We start from the raw sequence: 23,079 nt of genomic DNA on the forward strand, positions 1-23,079 counted from the left end.
TCTAGTCTTTTTCTCTCTGTCTCTATTGCTAGCAACCAATTCCAAGTCACAGCCTGTCACCTGAACCACTGCAAAGGTTTCCTAGTCAGTCTGTTTCTACCTTTGCCCTTTGACAAGTCATTCATTGTGCAGCAGCCAAAGTGATCTTAAAAATACATTATTAGGTCACGTCCCTCTCCTATGTAACACTTTCCAGCTTGTTCCTTCCGTGAGGACTCATCTTCCATCATTGATTTCCAGAGGGCTAGCTCTATCTTGTCACTCAGATCTCAGTTTAAATATCAGTTTTCTCGGAGAAGTCTTTTCAAGGAACAGTATCCTTAATCACTCTCAGTCACATCTCTCTGTGTTTTTATTATAGCACTTATCACTATCTCACATTGTACATATAAAACATGTACACATACACTTAGGTACATGTGTACTTATATATTGTTTTCTACTAGATAGCAGACTTTACAAGAGCAGGGAATTTTCCGAACTGTTAGTCTTTGTATGCCCCAGAATCAGATCAGACTTTGGCATATAGTATATATTCAGTAAACATTTTTGAGCTCATGAATGAAAATTTGGTGGTAGTGTTAGAAAGAAGACTGCTTGTTTTGTGGTGGAAAGTAAGACGTGCTCTTTGCTGGGAGGCAAGGAAACCAGAGAGGATGTCTTGTCCTGCAGTTAAACCTGCCCTTGAAAGTTAAGTCCAGAAAAGGAGGAATAGAAACCTTTTAGTACTTTGGTAACTTAAGTTTCTGTGTTGTCTTAATATTTTTTCTCATATAGTATTTAGCAGATTTCTTTTTGAAAGTATTCGTTTCTCTTCTATTGTGCAGAAGGGAAATAAGGATTGGAGACTTTCTCCATGTTGAAGTTGGCGTGTCAGTAGGTGAGTCACGTATATGTCTGAGTAAGGGAGTAGCAGCAGGCATCCAAGGAGAAGACCAGAAAGGTGAGGAAAAACTTGGGAAGAGCATTAGGACCTGCTTTTTTTTTTTTTTTTTTTTTTTTTTTTAGCAATCTCTTCAGACCAGGAAATTTGCCTCCTTTTGTAAGCCTTGTGGAATTTATGTTTTAAGGAAGGTTGTTCTGTTTCAAACATATATCAACTGAAGATTATAAAATTAAATAAATGCATTATAGACAGAAGCTAAAAGGAGTCAGTGTTCCAGTAGATGAGAAAATGTAAGGGAACATTAGTGGAAATTTCATGTCCACAGCTAGGTAAGTGAGGAGTAGCAACAACCATCAACTTGTTGACCATTTCTGATTTTTCCAGGAATGCCAACTCTTGACTGAGTTTTTTATTTTTCCTCCTTCCGGTTCCTGGCACCCCATGACTTACCTTTAGCTAGTGTGGCAGAGACACAACAAGAAAGTAGGATGAGGGACTGGACTGTTTAATATTATTTAACATCATCTGTGTGGAATATTCTTTTCCTTCCTCTTAAATGTCTAGGTTTTGTTTCTCTGTGGTACGGTGACAGCGTGAAAATATGTACTACCCGAAATCTAATGACTTGTTTGACTTAAGAAGTTTAGTAGAAAAGCTTACCTTTTTATTATTTCAGAATATAGTTCAAAGATTAGATTAAGAGTTAGTGTTACTAACTTCTATCAGTTTCTTCCTCCCTTCCTACCTTTTTTTATTTGGCTTTTTAGATTTTTGTTGGGGAACCTTACCTTCCTAGGTTACACGTATTCTCTAATGCTCTGTTTTGGCAGATTGTATTGCCTTATTATGGATTGTCCTTTAATGATAGCTCACTTTTTTGAAAATATGATAATTTCTTGTTGACAACTTATTTTATGTGTTTTGTTTCCCCAGCTTGCTCCTTGTGAACAATGACAGTTTCTCCATCTTATTTTGAAACTCAAAAATCACTGTATAGTCCAGGATCCATAGTAAATGACTAAGATGAGATTAGTATTAGAATCAGAAAAACTTCAAATTTTTTAATCTTCAGAGGAAACTGAATATCGTAGAGATGTGGACTGTGGGTATCACACCTCTTGTGGTTTCCTGTTGCATGGATAAATCATTTTTCGTGGTGAATTGATAACATGTTTTTTTTTTTTTTTTTGAGACAGAGTCTCACTCTGTTGCCCAGGCTAGAGTGAGTGCCGTGGCGTCAGCCTAGCTCACAGCAACCTCAAACTCCTGAGCTCAAGGGATCCTCCTGTCTCAGCCTCCCAAGTAGCTGGGACTACAGGCATGCGCCACCATGCCCGGCTAATTTTTTCTATATATATTTTTAGCTGTCCATATAATTTCTTTCTATTTTTAGTAGAGATGGGGTCTCGCTCTTGCTCAGGCTGGTCTCGAACTCCTGAGCTCAAACGATCCGCCCACCTCGGCCTCCCAGAGTGCGAGGATTACAGGCGTGAGCCACCGCGCCCGGCCTGATAGCATGTTTTTTGAGAGTGGCAGGTATGGATTCATTAAACTGTCATAGACAGGATTTTGTAGGCAAGCCAGTTTTTAATTTTTAGATTGTGTTTCTTCACTCTCCCCAAACAGGCTAATTCTCGTTTACTGATTTCATTCCAATTCCTTTATGTGACATTCATTGCAAGGCTGCAGCAATGAGACAAAATACCATTTTAGTTGTTCTCATGCAGGATCAAAAATCATGCATGATCTCATGCAGGAGGAAGAATCAAAGCATGTATCACCATCAAATTGGTATTAACTGATCAACACTTAAATGCACATATAGTAATAACATTCACTGGGTGTCTGGCAGATGGGAGTGGGGAAGAGGGGATGGGTATGTACACACCTAGTGGGTATGGTGCTCACCAGCTGGGGGATGGACACACTTGAAGCTCTGACTCGGGTGGGACAAAGGCAATATATGTAACCTAAACATTTGTATGCCTGTGATAGGCTGAAATAAAAACAAATTAAAAAATAATGAAAGCATGTAAAGCCTTCTGTACTTTGCCCCCAATCTGTGTTTTCAGTTTTTTTATCCTCTACCGTCTTACATATTAAAATACATTCTATGCTTCAACTGAATTCTTTTAGTCATTTCTTAAACTTGTCCCATGATTCCTCACTTCTGTTTTCTTTCCACTATTCCTGCCTGAAATGTTCAAATTCTGCTCATCCTTCATAGCCTCATTTAAATGACCATTTCTTTAATACACTTTTCTTAATCCCTTTTCTTTCTACCTTCCTATGATTCTTTTTCCTTCTGAATCCCTAATGATAGGATTATTTGGGTCCTTTGCCTCTCTCTTCCTGGATTATAAGGCCCCCAATGTAAGAACAACATATTTATCTTTCTTCTTCTCTGTACTTAGCATTGTTTTAAAAATGCTATCCCACATAAACATAATGAACATTATGTCTTTAGTTGAATTAATTATGGAACATTTAGGAAACAAGTGCCATTTTAACTAAGCTGAAGTTAAGGGTGATGTTTTGTGATTTGGGGGGTCGAAAGGTCTTTGACATTGGTCCTCTCTTCCCCTTTCCTCTAAGGATCCTATGACTTGAGTTTAGTGCTGTTAGAGCATCACAGACTGGGAAGGGTCCTTTAAGTGTTCACTGGCCTCTTCTTCCTTCAGAAAAGATTGTACCCAAATGATCTCAGACATATGAATATCTCCACCTTGTTTTCAGAAAACCTGTATAGGAGAATTATAACTTTTCTTGGTAAATGATTATAGATTACTCTTGTAGTCAAATTTTACTGTACAATAAATAATCATGTAACTAGCAACAATTTTATGATTTTATTTTCTCTTATAAAACTTTAGCTGTAAATGTCCTTTGTTTTGGACCTTACTTTGTATTTTTTGTAGTACCCCATTGAGTGTATGGAACGGTGTAATATAATAGCTTCTCCAGTGATATCAGTGAGCCTGGGATCTTCTGCTCCAGCCCATAATATTAAAGCCATGTTTGATTTTTTCCAATACTATCATGTCAGTTCTTGCTGATAAAAGCTGTAGGGGTTTTCTGTGACTTTTCAGATGAAAATACCTAAAATACCTAAAAATCACTTTTGAAAAAGGAATTTAATTTCTGATGCATTTTTGGGGGGTGTTTCTTGGTTCTATGTAGGTTGCTTCTTAGATCTTTGTTTAGTTAATACTGTATCTATTTCTGTTTTTGGAATCCACTGTCAATTTATTTATATTTCCTTAGCTTTTATTACTGGGGAAAATATTATGTTTATTGATACAAGTAGCCTTTTTTTTCTTTTGGTCACACTCTCGTTTTTAAAATATATACAAGAGCATTACACTGGTGTTATTTTCCTGACTCTAAGGAAAGGAACTTTTAAATAAATTAGTTATTGTCTTCTCTGTTATTGAACATGTGGTCAGTTGTCATGTTCATACATCCAAATGATCAAAGTCTGAACTTCTGTCTAATTCTTCCCTGCTGTTAGGCTACCCTGTCATGATCAAGGCCTCAGCAGGTGGTGGTGGGAAAGGCATGCGCATCGCTTGGGATGATGAAGAGACCAGGTGAGAGGCTGTCCAAAATATACTTTTGATGAAAATTGCAGTTACTGGAGTTTTATTAAACTGACAGGTAAACAGATAGCAAAAGCATAATGGAATAATTACAATAACAATCTAATTTTTACTCTTTTCAATGGGGAAAAATGCAAAATTATGCATAAACCTTCCTTATTTATATTTTGATAATGCTTATCCTATTATAGAATGGTTTTTACTATTTTAAGTGTTAACAAAGGATTTTCTTTTTATAGTATTTTCAAAATTTACAGTCATTCTATTTTCTAGGCAGAAATTGCTAATATTTGGCTGTATAATTCTGAATGTGGTCTAAAGATTGGAACCAACTATATTTAAAAGCAGTCATAATTTCACTGAGAGTTTATGTATTACCTCATATGTACTTGCCTTCCTTTGCTAATCCATAAAAGTAGTGAATTACTTTGATAATTTTATAGTGTGAAATATATTTTTTCTTCTGAGTTCAAAATTACTGTGTCCTTTATATGCAATGCACTCTTGTTGTAAATATAGAATGCTTTTCGTGACTCAGTCTCAGAAGTCACACAGGTTCCCCTCCACTGTCTTCTGCTGATTATCAGTGAGTACAAGCTTCTGCTCAAATTCAGTGGGACGGGAATAGACTTCACTCCTTCATGAGGGAGTGACAGTATTCATAGCAGAGCACATGGAATGGGAGATATTGTGGCCATCTTTGGAAAAGACAATCTGCTAAAGCCTCTTTGTAGGACATAATGGTATAATAAAGATATTGACCATAACTTGGTTTTGTAAGAGATGTGTATTTTATGAACTTTAATTTTTGCCTCATTGTTTTTCCCTTTTGCACAGTACTTATATAGCAATTTCACTGAAGACCTACCATTTATTTTTTATTACTCTTCATGAGATCTCAGATTTCTTTCCCCTTTTCCCTCGTCCCTCTTCTCTCCCCCTCCCCCTCCCCCTACCCCTTCCTCTCCCTCTCCCTCTTCCCTCTTCCCTCTTCCCTCTTCCCTCTTCCCTCTTCCCTCTTCTCTCTTCTCTCTTCTCTTTCTATTTTTTAGAGACAGGGTATTGCTCTCTTGTCCAGGCTGGAGTGCAGTGGCATCGTCATAGCTCACTGTATCCTCAGATTCCTGGGCTCAAGCAATCCTCCAGCCTCAACCTCCCAAGTAGCTAGGACTACAGGCCTGGATAGTTATTCTTTCTTTCTTTTTTTTTTTTCTTTTTGTAGAGACAGGGTCTTGCTATGTTCTCCAGGCTGGTCTCAAACTCCTGTCCTCAGGTGATCATCCCACCTTGGCCTTGCAAAGTGCTGAGATTATAGGCATGAGTCGTTGTACCTGGCCAGATCTCAGATTTCTTAGTCATTTTGCCAGGGGTACTGTCAGTAACATTTTATGGTGGGGATTGTTTATAGTTTCTTGGAAGTGAGGTTTACTATGCTGTTGTTGATCTATGAATTTTAATTTAGAATTTAATATTTTCAGAAATCACTATATCCATTCATATATTGGGCATCCTTTTGTAAATTAACCCTTTATTGGCAAGTAAATAGTACATTGATTCAAAATATGTTCATATAATTAATAAAACTATATAAATAATTTTCTGCATAAAATATTGCTCTCACCTTGATAAATAAGCCCTCTCTGAAGCCTTGCTGACCTTAATAAAGGTGTGACACTATTTGATTTAGTAATGCTCCTGATTTTAAAAAGTTGCTCTATATCCCCTGTTCGTTTGGACAAATCAAAACTACAGAAAAATTGAAAGAGCAGTCCAGCAAGCACCCATGTATTTGTCTTTTAGAGCCACCAACTGTTAGCATCATGCCACAATTCATCCATGCAGTTCTTTCTTTCCTCTCTCCCTTCTTGAAGAAGTAATTTTGTTTTGCATAACCCACAAAAATTTTAGCATTTTTTGAATGCAAGGGAAAATTTAGTAGCCACTAATTGCCTTACTCTTTTATGCTAAGGAGTGTGTCCCTCTTGTAACATCTTTCCTAAGCTATTTCAGGGGAGTAGAATCTAGGACTTGTCTTAGAATCTGTAGAACATCTGAACGATTTTTAAAAAGAATAATGTTTGTAACTACTATATAATAAATTGTGGTGAGAATTATGAAAGTTGTTAAAGGTAGACTTAGATAATCATCTTGGCTTTTTTTTCACTATTCAAATTTAAGTGAAATGTGTAGCATGAATAGAAAATCGATCATTTCTACATTTTTTAATACCCCCACAGACTTTAGGCATTGTGAAGGCAGTTTCTGCTTTATTTTTGTATTCCCAGCACCTAAATTATGTACCAGACATAAAGTTTGGTGATCAGTAAATAGTTATTGAATGAATATATAATTGAATGTAACAAATAATGTTCCTAATATGGTTTTCCATGAGTTCCTAAATATGCTGGTGATAATCAAACTTAATACTTATTTTATTTTGGTGACTTTTATATTTTACTTTTGGTGTTCTTGGTTTAAATGCAAAATGAAAATTCTCAATCATTACAGCAGAGACAAACTATAAAGTGCTATGTTTTTTCTTTGTGATTTATTACATCCCATCCAATAAAAAGTTGGCTATGTGGTATCAAAAACTGATTCATTGTGCTTCTAGTTTCTTTGAAGTTCGTGGTCTCCTGAGATCTAAACTCCGTTCCTTTAAATCAAAGTGGTAATGGAGAGCTAAGAAAATCTAATACCTTTCCTCTGAGACTTCTGAGAAATAGGAGGTTTTTGCAGTGTTTTGAAATTTGTCTTCTAGGTGGTGTTTACCTGAAATGTTGTATGTTTCAAGCACAAAAACAAACATATCAGATGGTTATTTCTAAAATTACCAAATAGACTTTTCAAGTTAAAGGATTGGAAGGATTTAGTTTTAATGTTGTACATTAAATATAGATATTTAATCTAAAGATTAAGAAACTGTTTATTAGATATAGGAGGAATTAAATTTTATATTCTCAATATATCAATGAATGGAAAATAATATACTCAGTTTTAGAATGCAAGTTTGAGTTTTTCATGGACTGGTCAAATGGGCCAATTTTATATGAGATTAATAGGCATATTTTAATAATAATGATTTAAATTATTATAGTTTGGGAATGAAATAAAGCAATGATTAGATCCATATTTTTAGTTTCAAAAATTGTACTTTTCTCTTTTTAATTATTAATTTTAAACAATTTTAAAGAAGATAAAATTGTAATGGCCTGTGTGGGTGTGTGGGATGCGCTTACATTTCAAGGTGTGTATTTAAAATATTAGGAAATGTTCTTGAGAATTCTCCTATTGTATGTTCAGTCTCAATTAGTGTATTTGCCGTTATTCTGCTCCAGTTACCCAGGTGGCCAAACAGTTTACGTTTTTGTTTGCGTCTTCTGACTTCTGAGTCAGTGGATATGCATTTTTATATTTCTTATTAGTGGAATTAGGGTGTATTTATGGTGGAAGAAGTGGAATTAATTTTATATGCTCTGGTTGATTACAATTTTATATTTAACAGTGAGATAAGATTGGTATTGCTATTTCAAAAGAAAATCTAGGATCAGGGAAGCTAAATAACTCACTCTATGTCACAGAGCTAGTGGGTGGAAGAGTTGCAGTTCAACCAAAATGAATTTAGTTATTTGTATATCGAGTGAATTTTTTTTCTGCTATGTTCAGAAGTAAGCCAAAATAAATATTTAATTGATTTTTGTATTCTTTTACAATGACAGCTATTTTTGTTAGTCTGATTGTTCTTCCTTCTTTTTTCCTTTATAAGGGATGGTTTTAGATTTTCATCTCAAGAAGCTGCTTCTAGTTTTGGTGATGATAGACTACTAATAGAAAAATTTATTGATAACCCTCGTCATATAGAAATCCAGGTTAGTATGTTTTAAGATGCTTTTTAATTATTATGACTTTAAAATGATATCATTTAATCCTATTGGAAACACATCCTTTCTTCTATTTAGAATGATCTTGAATTGTTTTGGTATGTTTGAATAAGATCAAAATAAATTGCTTACCAGCCTTTGGAATGTGGTATACTTTTGAATGATCCAAAAATCCACCTCCAAAAAGAAGCAGCACCAAGATATCTGACCAGGCTAAATATATTCTACCTTCAGAATCACTCAGTCTCCTTCCAAGATTGGGCCATTATGGGACATTTTTAAAAGAAAAGTGCCTGACCTGGGCTCTTGTATCATTTGAATTTACCAAATGTCTGTGCTTTGCTGTGACAGGTGTTCTGCTAGGAGCTGGTTTATAGAGATGAACAAAGCATTTCTTCTATTCAGATTAAGATATTAGTTCTTAAAGTGGTTGTCAGGGTGAGGATTTTGGCAAAACAAAATAGTTTTTCCTGAAATAAAATATGGAAGAAGGCAAGTTTATTGACATTTTCATTTGTCAGAAATGCCTTTGTGCTAATTTTACACATTATGACTATGCATTGATATATGACAAGTAAAATGGATAAAAATAAACAGCAAAGTAGAAAGCTTTACATTTTAAGTATATTTTTGTCTTAATTTGGTATAGCTAGAGAACCAGGAGACTAAATAAAATGTTATTTGCTGACCATATCACTTTTGTTCGGGGCATCATACAACAGTCCTAGATTCCGTCAGTTGTTTTTTAAGTTCAGTGATCACTTTACATAGGTATCATTATTTTTAATTTTTGGAGGGGGTTGGGATTTTTTGGGGGTGAGAATGTGGGCATTGATCATACGTATGGGTAGAAAATCTCATGTAGTTTCTCTAATTTTCTAAACTGGGAAAAATATGCAAACTTATGTAGTTAGTTGGAAGTCCACAAATCTTAAGTGTGCAATTTGATAAAATTTTTACTCATATACATATAACTGTGTAACAATCATCTATATTTAGATATGAAATGTTTCCATGACACCAAGAGATTTCTTGGCACCACTTTCCAGTCCCTAACCATGGCCACCAAAAGTAACTGGTGTTCCTACATCTAACGTCATAGATTAGTTCTGTCTATTCTTGAATTTCGTATGAATGGACTCATATATACTTGGTTGGGTCTGGCTTTTTTGCAAATCGTATCTTTGAGATTCTTCTACATGGTTCTATTGTCATTTGCCTCTAAAAATTGTCCTGTGGTATTCCATTGTTTGCCTAACCTGTAATTTATCCATTTTCCTATTGACCTTTGGGTTGTTTCTAGCTTTTTTATTTATGAATAAAACTACTATCTTTTTATGGACATATATATTCTTTTGGATAGATGAGGAGAGACGTGATTGGATTACATAGTGAGATTGTGTTTAGTTTTAGTAGGTACTGTGACTGTACTAACATACATTCCCACCAGTAATATATGAGAGTTTCTCTTGCTGCCATCCTTTCCAACACTTGTTATTCTCAAATTTTTAAATGGTTAGTTATTTTGGTGTCCTTTTGATGGTATCTCTTTGTTTAATTTTCATTTCACTGATGAGTATTGGTGTTGAATACCTTTTTGTAAGTTTATTGACCATTTGGATATCTTATTTTGTGAAGTGATTGCTCAAGACTTTCGTCTTTCCTTCCTTTTTCAAATTAGATTTTTACAATTATTGGGTGGTCTGAGGTCTGTATCTATTTTGCTTATGAGTCCTTCTCCAGATACATGTACGGTGTGTCCTTCTCCCTTCCTGTGGCTTGCCTGTTCGTTTTATTAACAATGTCTTTCATGGAACAGAAGTTCTGAATTTTATTGACGTCCACTTTGCTACCCTAGTTAGGAGCTTGTTTGTTTTAGGTGTAATATTTAGGTCTGTTACCCTTCTTGAATTAAATTTTTTTGTGTAGTGTAAAGTAGGGTCACAGTAAATTTTTTTTCTGTTCTGACACCTAATTTCTTCAGCATCATTTATTACTGTGTGACCATTTATTATAAATTGAGATTTGGCAATTATCTTAATTATTTTGGTTGTATAGTAAGTCAAGAAATCTGGTACTGTAAGCACTTTAAATTTATTATTTTTCTTCAGATAGTTTTGGCTCTTTTTAGGTTCTTTGAAATTCTATGTAAATTTTTAGACTTCACCTATCACTCTGTCTCCCCTGCCTTCCCCATCCCCACCTGATGGGATCTGGATTTGGGTTGTATTGAATCTAGAGATTATTCTGGGGAGAAGTGGTGTCTTAACAATATTGAATTTTTAAATCCGTGAGCTGGAATATCTCTTCATTTATTTAGGTCTTCTTTTATTGCTTTCAGCACTGTTTTGTAGTTTTGAGTGTAGAAATTTTGTGTGTCTTTCATTAGATTTATTCCTAGATATTTGATAATTTTAGATACTATTCCAAATGTTATTTCTAAATTTTATTTACCTATTCGTTGCATGTGTATAGAAATACAGTTGATTTTTATATATGGACCTTGAATCCAATATCTTTGCTAAATTAAGTTGTTTGCATGTTCTGGTTACCTTTTGCTGAGTGATAAACCACCCCAAAATGTGGTAATTTAAAACATTTAAGGATGTATAGCAATGTGAACCTACTTAATGCCACTTAAAAATGGTTAAAATGGTAAATTTTATGTTATTGTATATTTTTCCACAATAAAAAAACTCCACACAACATTTAACTATTTCTCATAATTCTCTGGGTTGATTGGGTTTAGCTGGGACTTCTCTTGCTTCACAGGGTGCCTGTCCTCCAGGGCAGTGGTCATATTGGGGCTGGCCTGGTTTGGAACATCCAATGTTAGGTGCGTTGGAGTGTAAAGACAGCTCAGCTGAGACACTCTCTCTTTCTCTCTGTGAAGTCTTGGGGTTCCATGTGTTATTTCTACAAGGATATCCAGAATTATTAACTTACTAGTCACAGCTACTTGAAATAGTTGTCCTCCTTTTTATGGTTTGGGCTCAGGACTGGCACAGAATGACTTTTGTTGCATTTGCAAGTTCTTTGACCAGCCTAGAATCTTTGGCAGATGGGATTATACATGGGTCGGGATAACAGAATGTGTGTTGTACTGGGGTCATCTTTGGTTACTAGCTACCACAGCCCATTCTTTGTCCCTCAGTGATCTTGTCTTCACATAAAGATCAGGATTTCATCTTTTACTTGGTCCAGATCTGGATGAGACTTCTGTTTATGGTCCCTCACAAGCAGTTCTGGCACAAAGACCTCTGAATTTAAAGCCAGTCTGACATTCACTCCTCCAACATACAACGATGAGAAAAGGGTATGACACCACAATAAGTAACTCCCATTCAATGGAGTTGAAAATGGAGGCACACACAGTAGTCACTGGTTCTTAGCAATTGAAAGCCAGCAGTGGAAGCTGAGAGATCCCTTAGGAGGTTCTTCAGTAGTAATTTTGTGAGAGATGACTGTGGCTTGGGCTCATAATTGGCACTGGAAGTGGTGAGATATGATTGAATTCTGGATATTTTGTGAATGTAGACCAGATATTCAAATAGATGGATGTGATGTATAAGAAAAAAATAAGACATCAAAGATGACTTTCGGGTTTTGGCCTGTGAAATAAGAAGAATGGAACCATCTTTTACTGAGATGGATAGGAAAGACTATGAGAGGTGTATGTTTTGGGGAGGAAATCAGGTTATGAAGTTGGGTAAATCAAGATTGAGATGCACATTAGACATCAAAGTGTAGCTGTTGAGTGGGTAGTTAGATATTTAAATTCGTAATTTAGGGGGGATATTTGGGCTGTTCTTCTTGTAAGGTCCTAAGGGCAAAATATTTTCTTTTACTATATCCCCCATTTGGCACTTGCTCATGCTACTGGAAGGCCACTTACGCTATTTTATTTTTAGTATCTGAGTTTCCCAATAGGCCATGAGGTCCTGGAGGACAGAGAAAATAAGTCTTATCCATTTGCTGTCCCCAGCAACCAAGCCATTGTCTTTCACATTACTAACATGCAATAAATGTTTGTTAATTTGTGTTGAGTAATTACATATCTGTGCCAGCTTTTTAACTTATTTAGCCATGGCATATAGCCTGGGTGATATTTTTAAACATAGGTGAAAATGTCTCCCAGCGCTTAAATAGGCAACACAGATGTTCTCCTATTTGATCTATAGTTGGAAGGTTTTTAAATTTACTTTTCTTTAAGTTTTAGTTTTTTACTTAGGTGATTTGTGCACATGATAAAAGGTATTCAAGGAAATGTAAGCACCCCTCTTACCCTGTGTCTAAGTCCCCTGGTTCTATCCCTGGGTGTAAGCACTGTTACTGTTTCTAGAGTATCCCTATATACATATTCGACGAAGTATATATGTGTATATCACCTATTATTTTTTATGTGAGTTATCACATACTGTATCCTTTTCCATACTGAAACTGCACTGGCAATGTGAATGGCAGCACTCTGTGTGGCTTAAACAAGTGTTTCTCAACCAGGGTACTGCTGGCATTTCCTGGGATGGGTCCAGGGATGCTAAATGGCTTGGATTACAAGACATAGTCTATTACAATGAAGCTTTTTTTTGGTAAGCTATATAGCTTAGAGGTTTTTTCATATTCAGGACATGCAAATGTGTAAAGTTTTAAAAAACTCATGAAGTATTTAAGAATTAACTTTCCTTATAAGCACTACTATTTACTTACAATGTTTTCTGGTTACTTAGCTTCCTCATTTATATAATGGAATAAATCATTGTCAAATCATTTTTGGTGAATGCCTGGTAAATGCATAGAACTTTTAAAAATGAACTCGGTGACTGTACAGAATTTAGAGAAAAACAAACTCTCGTTTCTATATATGAATCTAATATTTTACAATTGGAAATATTTCTGACAATTGTCGGTTATTTTGGCTTCATTTCTTGAATACCGTCTACTTTCACTTCCTTGTAAATTAGAATGCAAAAAGAGGTTGGGGCCTAGCATGGTAGCTCACTCCTGTAATCCCAGCACTTTGGGAGGACTAGATGGGAGGATCAGCCTGGGCACCATATTAAGACCTTTTCTCTACAAAAAGTACAAAAAATTAGCTGGATGTGATGGCACACACCTGTAGTCCCAGCTGCTTGGGAGGCTGAGGCAGAGAGATTGCTTGAGCCCAGGAGTTCAAGGCTGCAGTGAGCTGTAATGACACCACTGCACTCCAGCTTGGGTGACAAAGCAAGACCTTGTCTCCTAAAAAACAAAACAAAACAAATTTAAAAAGAGGTTGAGAGCTATTTTAATGATTTAAAATATTTTTAGATGTACTTCATGCAGCTACCTTTGAATCTGAGTAATAAAATTCCAATTTATTGACAGTTTATTACTGTAGTGTTTTACTTTGTTGCTTAAAATCATTCTTGAGGTTTAAAAAGGTTTTATCCCTAAAAATTAACTTTGCAGTCATATATTAACTCTTCATTTTGTAGCTTACTATACCTTTTATAACTGTGATCTTTTTTGGTTTGATTTTTTTTCCAGCAGCCATATAAAATATTAAGATGATATTATCTGCTTTTTATAATGTGTGAAGAAATAGAATGACTTGTCTGGAGAGGTTGTATGGCTGTTTGGATCTAGAATTACTGCCTAGTCTTTTGGCTTCTAAAATAGGTCTTAACCTCTGTGAACCAAATATATGCATTCAGAAATATACATCTACTCCTTAATCCTGAAAACAGATTACTCCATTTCTGAAAATCAAATATTCTAGGCAAAAACTTTAGTGAAGAGCCTGTTTTGGGGTTTCCAGATTTAGCTGATAAATATATATGTTTTTTTTTTTTTTTTTTTTTTTTTGAGACAGAGTCTCACTCTGTTGCCCGGGCTAGAGTGAGTGCCGTGGCATCAGCCTAGCTCACAGCAACCTCAAACTCCTGGGCTCAAGCGATCCTCCTGTCTCAGCCTCCCAAGTAGCTGGGACTACAGGCATGCACCACCATGCCCGGCTAATTTTTTCGATATATATTTTTAGCTGTCCATATAATTTCTTTCTATTTTTAGTAGAGATGGGGTCTCGCTCTTGCTCAGGCTGGTCTCGAACTCCTGAGCTCAAACGATCCGCCCACCTCGGCCTCCCAGAGTGCTAGGATTACAGGCGTGAGCCACCGCGCCCGGCCAATATATATGTTAAGTTTAAATTTCAGATAAACAATGATTTTTTTTTAAAGTAAAAGTGTGTCCCATGTGGTATTTGGAACACAGTTATTAAAAAATTTTTCATTGTTCATCTGAAATTCAAATTTATCTGGATATCGTGTATTTCATCTGGCCATCCCAGCATATTTTCCACTGCAGGTTGAGTATTTCTTATCTGAAATGCTGGGGACCAAATGTGTTTCGGATATTGAATTACTTTGAATTTTGTAATATTTGGATTTATACTTACTGGTTGAGCATCCCTAATCTGAAAATCTGAAATGCTCCAATGAGCATTTCCTTTGAGCGTGATGTCAAAAAGTGTCAGATTTTGGAGCAGTTCAGATTTTCAGATTGGAGATGCTCAACCTGTATTACAAATGGGAAAAATTATAATGTGTTACATATTAACTCCAGGCATTTTACCAGTTTCTTATAGCAAAAATAAACCGCAGTAAAGACATCCATGTGTAAATAACAGACTACATATTGGATGTAAATGCATAAAATATCATTTCCTGAACAACAGACATTTAATAATGTTAACAACAAACAGATGTTTATAAAAACACTGGTGGCTCTCCTAAGCATGATTGACATCCAGAACTATATTCCCTTTATTGATGCTCTGTGCCCTTCACAAAATTTGTACAACTGATTCTGATGTTTTACTCATGGTAAAACAAATCCTTTGACAAAAGTTTTCAAAGAAAACTTTTTCCTCAAATCTTTTTGATAAAAATGTTTTATTGAGTTTGGGTGTTGTAAATACAAAGTTTTCCTCTATTAATATGAAATGAAAGAATATTTTGAGAGGTATGTATGTCCTATGAATTTTGAGTATTAAAAATTAAGAGATGTTGCATAGGGAAAATATTAACTGGGCACATACTCTGTGGCTGTGGCTATGTGTTTTTCAAACGGTGTTTCTCTTTCAGGTTTTAGGTGACAAACATGGGAATGCTTTGTGGATTAATGAAAGAGAGTGCTCAATTCAGAGAAGAAATCAGAAGGTGGTGGAAGAAGCACCAAGGTAAGAATTCCTTCTAGTGAACATTTATAAAATAGCCTGTTTTTATGTATTTTTTATGTTTCTTTTTCTTATTGGCTAAAATTGCTTTAATATTCACGTACACTCTATTCGTGCATATTTTTACAAGTAAGAATTTGTCACTTGATTTTCCTTAGTACTTTAGTACATAAAAGTGAGGGAATACTTGAAAAAGAAATAGGTTTTTATTACAGGAAAAAGTTGAGTAGACAACTCCTCCAATAAAAGGAGGAGTTGATTTTCCTATATGTTGGTGAAGGTTTCATAAAGTTGGTCCTGGCTGGGCACAGTGGCTCAGGCCTGTAATCCCAGCACTTTGGGAGGCCGAGGTGGGAGGATTGCTTGAGGCCAGGAGTTTGAGGCCAGCCTGGGCAACATAGCCAGACCCTGTCTCTACAAAAAATTTAAAAAATCAGCCAGGTGTGGTGGTGCTTACCTGGAGTCCTAGCTACTGGAGAGGCTGAGGCAAGAGGATCACTTGAGCCCAGGAGTTGGAGGTTACAGTGAGCTATGATCTCGCCACTGTACTCCAACCTTGGCAACGGAACAGACTCCATCTCTTAAAAAAAGAAATAAAGTTGATCCTGAATTTATCCTGCCATGAAAGGGCTTCTGGGGTGTGTTTATTGGAAATTCCTTGATTTATCAGAGTCACTTTGGGTACTTCTTTAGGCCACCTTGTATGTGTTTGGTGTAGCAATTTCATGGAGCTGTATTTCTATTTTGATGCTAGGTTTGTATTATATATATTCCGATATTCTCTTTGTTCTTAAAAATCCTCAGTTGAGTGTACATTGTTATTTTTAATTATCAGGCACTAGTAGATATGGCCAATTGTAGTTTTAATTAGTGTAGCTAACCTGTCTTGATACAATGTGGCTATAGTTTCTTAAAAGAATAGGTGTGAATATGAGTGAATTTTTTAAATTTTATTTTTTATTTTTAATATGAGTACATAAGAGTAAATTTTCAAAGATAGAATAATGGTAAAAATTAAACCTTATTTTTGTTATATTATTTTTAAAAAATATTGTATAATAGTTTTAACACATGGTCCCCAAATCCTTTGACATTTTTCTGATTGAGCAGTGAGGGGAGGGGTCTGTGACCCACTCCCTTTGACTCTGTGCTCTGTGACTGCTTGACCAATAGAATACATAGAAATGCTGTACCAGTTTCCAGCCCAGGCCTTATGAAACTGCCAGCTTCCACTTCCTGTCTCTTGGGATGCTTGCACTTACAAACCAACCAGTGTGCTGTGAAGAACTGCCCACTGTAGCCTACACAGCATGTGAACATGTATCTCATGGCCTGGGATCAGGTTATATGAAGGAAGGAAGAAGAAAAGGCCAAAGGGAATCCTCTCTTTAGTACGACACAGGAAGCTGCCAGTGTTGATTATTTTGCATTGATCTGAAGTTGGGCATTTAGCTAGGGAGGCTTGGAAATGTCTTTTTTCCTTAAGCAACCATGTGCTCAACTAAAATTTTAGTACTGTAGTGTGGAAGAAGGAGAGAAAGGATTCTGATAGAATAGTAGTAGATATTTCTTTTGTAATTTTGTGTTTTCTTGCCTATCTTATCACTTCCAGTTCAACTAACTTTCTCTCTTTATTTAAAATCTACTTAAGTTTTATCTGGAATAGAAATCCTCCACACACTGGAAACTTTGAATCATGATTTTTATTTATTTCTTCTCTCTGTTTAGAAATGTAAGTTTTTCATATCAGTATCTGACCTATTCATTTAGAAGAAAAGAACATTTAAAGCAGTAGGGATCAAAATGAAAAAACTAGAACTGATTATTAATAGTGACTTGATATGTATTTGTGCACTGTGAAATGTTAAAATAAGTAAAATATGTAGTTTTCAGTTCCTAGGGTAAGAATCTACCACTGTGCTTTGAGAGCAGTGCTAGGGTTGCTCATATCTTTGAGTATCATTAGCAGAGTTATGACAAGGGAAAGGACAAGACCAAACTGGGCAAAAATAGAGTTTACCCAACTACACTGAGATTCTCCAAATGTTGTGATAGTAATCTTTAGTTGGGTTTCCTTCTTTTGGTTGCATTAGTTTTGTCAGCCAGTTATTGCTAAAATGTCATCTATGCCTATATATTAGGTTAATGCATGACTATGTTTATAATAGGTAAATAAGATTCATAATATCTAATCCCATCCTGATATCATCCAGAGGGAGACAGTTGGAAATATACTTCCAATCTGTGAGGTGTTCTTGCCCCCACCCCCACTCCAATCCAACATGAATCTGTTCAGGGTTCTAGCTCTAACTAGTAGTTTACACGAAGTAGAAATATGAATGTTAAAAGACACCATGGGGTTGCATGCAGCTAAACCAAGAATGTGAGGAATGAGACACAAAATGACCAGTCTTGCCCCCCCCCCCCCAAAAAATAGTAAGAAGACATTACACATTAGGAGTTTTAAGATGCAAAAACCAATCAAATGTAGTGTTTGGACCTTATAAAGATATTTATGAGATATTTAGGGAAATTTGAATACAGACTGGATAATGAGTGCTCTTAAGGAGTTCTTGTTAATTTTTTAAGCGTGGTTGTGTTACAAAAGAGTATGTATCTCATAGAAACAGATATGGAAGTTTCTACGGGTGAAATGCTATCTAATTTGAGATTTACTTTAAAATAAAAAAAATAGATGGGCCTGATAAAGAAGTGGGCACATAGCATAGATAAATGGACAATGGCTATATATAATATTAATAATTGAGTAACAATTATTGGAGACAGGTACATGCAAGTTTAATAAAAATTTTATAATATATCATCTAAATTTTACTCATCTGAGAATAATTTTAATCTGCAAGCAGAAAAAAAGTTTTGTTTCTCAGAGCCTTTTTTCGCAGAAGCAAAAATCTGTGAAAATGGAACTGTTTTAGTTTAAAATGCCTACTGGAAAGTGATTTTGGTATTTTGAAACAAAAGTTTTAGGATTTATTAGATGTACAGTTGATTCTTGTTATTTGTGGCAGTTATATTCTATAAAGGTGCCATGAACACTAAATTAGTGAATACTGGACAATTGCTCCTAGGGGAAATATAGGGTTAGGTTTCTCTGAACCTCTGCTCATAAAAGTTTTCCCAATGGATTAATACATAACCTTGTTTTATGTGTGTTTCTGTTGAAAGGCACCTTATTTAATATTGTTAATTCATAAATAGTGAACTCACAATTCTGGCCAAGAAGACTGTAACACATGTCTGGGTAAGCTTATCTCACACACGTTTTCCCCATAAGGCATTTCGCAGCCTTCTTGAGCTGGGAACACCAGACAGCACTTAAGCACAAAGCTCAAGGGGCCATTGTAAACAGTGAAATCACACACACACACATGAAGCACAAAAATGTAAAAACGTGGCATTAAATAGACCTTGAAAAGGACACTTGTTCACAGTATGAGCATTGGAATAAGAAGGCAGAGCATCACCTTGTTCAACCTCAGCATGTTGAAATTTTTTGCCTCTCTGCGCTTGTTCATGAATGACCATGAGAGTGCCTTAAGTATTGATTTGGGGGTTACAAATAAATTTCAGCAAGTAGGCAAATTTGCACATATGAAATCCATGGACAATAAGGATTGAATGTATAAGTTAGTTTCTAAGACTTTATTTTTCTCCTAGTTTTTAGCTTAAAGCAATTTTGAATATACATGTTAAATTTTACAAGTTGAAAAATTATTGTATATTCTATAAGTAAATTGAAGTTGCAGTATAATGTGAAAAGTTCAAATGTTAGTTTTATAAAAATCCAAAGTTGATTTAAGAATGTTTTACTTAATAATACAATCAGCATATATTATAAAATGTATGTAAAGCATATAATATGAACTCTAAATTTGATATAGATGATGTGTATCTGAGTAAACTTTAAGAACACTTTTATGTAATGTACACAAATGATAACTTGAGTTTTATCCAAAATATAGACTAATACTCTTTCTGTGTTTATAGCATTTTTTTGGATGCTGAAACTCGAAGAGCAATGGGAGAACAAGCTGTAGCTCTTGCCAAAGCAGTAAACTACTCCTCAGCTGGAACCGTAGAGTTCCTTGTGGATTCAAAGAAGAATTTTTACTTCTTGGAAATGAATACGAGACTCCAGGTAACAAATAGTGGTTTTCATTCCTCTCTATGCCTCTATACTTTACCCTTCCTTACCCACCCCTTTTTGTTTTATAAAAGTTAAAAATCAACTCCATAAACTCTTAAATAAATACTTAGTTTTTATGCTCATGCTAAGATATCTATTGGGAATGAGATCCCACTAACTTAAAGTTCAATGTCTAGACCTTTGCTTTGTCATTGTTCTACTTGGAATGTTGGAAATTCCACTTTGTTTTATTTCTTGAACCTTTCTAGATGAACTATATTTGTGCTGTTAAGAGAAACTACTCTGGATATTATAAATAGAAAAGGATTAAGTAATTACAAAGTCTTTGCGAGAATAGAGGAAGGAAGGGTACCCAGAGTGAACTTCCAGGTGTGACTCCTGCAACTATGCCGCCAACCAAGCTCCCAGAGGAACTGCTGCCTCTGCCACAGTTACGAGGCTGAGAAACCAAGTGGCTGCCCTTGGAACTGTTGACTTTAGGGACAATCCTTCCTTGATGCCAATCAATCTCAAGAAGTTACTGGTGCTATAACTAGTGACTTTATTTCCCTCCTCTTTAAACATACCTAGAGCACAAGTGCATTATTGAACATATTACTATAAATCTATGTGAACATTATCTGGGTCTAGAAGTATAAAAAAGCCAGCTCTTTTTACCCCAAACCCCATTTTCTTCTTCTCAATTACTCCCCTCCATCTTCCCTAGAGCTGTCTCCTGTTCTGATTGAATTGCCAATACCTAGCATTTCCATGTAGTTCTTCCTCTGAATTATGCATACCTAAACAGTATAATTATTTTTGCCTGTTTTTTTAACTTGATTATTAATGGTATCATATAGTATATATTCTTTTGTGCCTCTGGCTTCTTTGCTAAGTGTTATATTTGTGAGATTCATGCTGTTTCATGTAAGTCCGGTATGACACTCCTTTGAAGAAAATGCCACTATTTATTTATCCAATTTCTATAGATACTTTATTTCCAGTTTTATGGAATTTGTATTAGTTTGCCAGGGCCACCATAGCAAATGATCATAAACTGGGTGGCTTTACACATCAGAAATTTATTCTTTTACGCTTCAGGAGGTCCAAGTCTAACCTTAAGGTGTCAGCAGACTTGGTTCCTTCCAGGGAGAATCTGTTCATGCTTCTCTGGTGGTTGCCGTTAGTCCTTGGTGTTCCTTGGCTCGTGGGAGCATAACTTCATTCTCTGCCTCAGTTGTCACATGGCCTTCTCCCATGTATCTCTGTGTCCAAAGTTTCCTCTTTCTATAATGACACTGGTCATACTGGATTTTGGCTCCATCGTATTTCAGTATGACCTCATCATAACTGGATAACATTTGCCACAATCCTATTTTCAAATAAGGTCATATTCACAGGTTCTGGGTGGACATGAATTTTGGGGGGACATTATTCAATCTAATACACCATTCAGAAAACAAATATGGGCTATAGAGATAGAAATTAGTGGTTGTCTTAAGACTGGGGTAGGTGAGCAGGGGGATTGTGGGCTGATAGTACCACGGGAGAGACAGAGGAAAAACATACTCACACCTGAGAATGGGGTCAGCCCTTCTTCCATTAGGTCTTTAGGGGTGAGGAGGTGGGAGGGGGTGTTTGGGTCACTCTAGGCATGAGCTGAGTAGAGCTTAAGTTTTCCTGATGCTATGGTTATCCTTCGTGTACCGCTGGGTTGCCCGAGAGTTTTTCTCCTTCGCTATTTTGTCCTTAGCTTTACGATTTTCCTCTGGTCCTGTGCTTCACAGAAGGTGTGTCTTCATGGTCATGCCTCTTTCCCCGAGGTAGACTCCTTTGGACCCTTGTTAGCCTGCTGATGGGGGCAGGAGTGGTGTTGTCTATTGTCTCTATGCCTTGGTCTTAGTCAGTCCTTGTGTCCTTGGAACTTTGGGGTAGGTTTTCCTCAGTAGTCCTAGCTCTCCCAGTGGTAGGGAATTTAATGGTCTGGGCTTCAGATGGTTCCTCTGCCTTTTCCTGATGGTTATCTTTTACATGGTATATCTTCTTCATCCTTTTACTCTCGACCTATCTGTATTCAGACATTTTACATATGTCTCTATAAGCAGTGTGTAAATTTTTAGCCAAGGTTGATAATCTTCACCCCCCGCTCCCTGTTTTTTTTCTGAGACAGGGTCTTACTCTGTCACCCAGGCTGGAGTACAGCTCACCAACTCCTGGGATCAAGTTACCCTTCTGCCTCAGCCTTCCGAGTAGCTGGGACTACAGGCATGCTCCATGGCTTTGATAATCTTTGTCTTGTATCTTGACCATTTGCTCAGTAGAAAGTTAACGTAAACTCTGAAATATTTGAGTTTAAATTTATAAGTTTTTAAATGCTCTTTGTCCCACCTCTGTTTTTTTTCCTTCTCTTTCTTTCTTTTGCAATATTTATTATTTAATTTTTTTCCTGTACTAGTTTGGGGGTTATATACACTTCTGATCTTTTGGTAGAATTTATAGATTACAACATACATTCTTAACCATCAAATCTAGTATCAATTAGTATCTTTTCACCTGACCCACCAGACTGTACAGGGAGCTTAGAACATTTTAATTCTATTTCTCATCTCCTGATTTATGTGCAATTATCCTTCACAGACTATTTCTCTTATTATTTTACATAGTCACAATTCATTTCATCGTACCCACATATCAATGTTTTCTTTTCTCTTAATTTTTTTCTAAAAGTTTATTTTAGAGATTCGCTTGTTACAGACTCCTTTTGTTGACAAGTCAGTGACTTTATTTTGCCTTCATTCATGAAAGGCAGTTTTATTCTTACAGAGTCTTAGTTTGGCCAGTATTGTTTTCAACTCATTGAAAATATTATTTTCCTATTTCTGGCTATTTCTGGTAAAATTTCCACTCTATCTTCTGCTTATTTGGATATAATTACTTTTTCTTTTGGTAGAATTTATAAATTTCTATTTTTCTTAGATTTTCTTCAGGTTTTCTCTGATTTGTATACATAGATACTTGAAATTTGTGGAATTTTTTGTCTGTGGATTAATGTCTTTCAATATTTTTTTTGAAAATTCTCTACCACTAACACTTCTGACACAATCTCTTCACTGTCCTTGTGGATTTTAAGTTTAAAAAAATACACGTATATATATATATATATAAGTAGACATAACTTGAATTTTAGACCTTCTTAATATATCTCCTGTGTTTCTTACCTGCTCTTTGATATTTTTCACCATTTTGTATAATTTCTTCTGACCTGTCTTCCATACTTTCTCTTGACCTGATTTAATTAATTAATCACCCATCAAATTCCTAATTTCATTTGTTTATATTTCAGTTCTGGAATT

General features: G+C 35.6%; 1 protein-coding gene across 11 annotated transcripts in view; it reads left to right on the top strand.

Moving 5' to 3' along the window:
• PCCA (propionyl-CoA carboxylase subunit alpha) overlaps positions 1-23,079 on the top strand; it is a 360,250-nt gene that overhangs the window by 122,470 nt on the left and 214,701 nt on the right. For 8 of the 11 annotated variants that reach the window (XM_069467608.1, XM_069467610.1, XM_069467606.1 and 5 more), the window contains 4 exons: positions 4,398-4,476; positions 8,252-8,354; positions 15,488-15,582; positions 19,588-19,738. In XM_069467608.1, the coding sequence (XP_069323709.1) occupies positions 4,398-4,476; positions 8,252-8,354; positions 15,488-15,582; positions 19,588-19,738 (428 nt within the window). The remainder of the gene's footprint in view (positions 1-4,397; positions 4,477-8,251; positions 8,355-15,487; positions 15,583-19,587; positions 19,739-23,079) is intronic. The other 3 variants (XM_069467614.1, XM_069467613.1, XM_069467615.1) reach the window with 1 other exon arrangement.

The sequence above is a fragment of the Eulemur rufifrons genome, chromosome 4 (assembly GCF_041146395.1).
Source record: "Eulemur rufifrons isolate Redbay chromosome 4, OSU_ERuf_1, whole genome shotgun sequence".
NCBI classification, from domain to species: domain Eukaryota; kingdom Metazoa; phylum Chordata; class Mammalia; order Primates; family Lemuridae; genus Eulemur; species Eulemur rufifrons.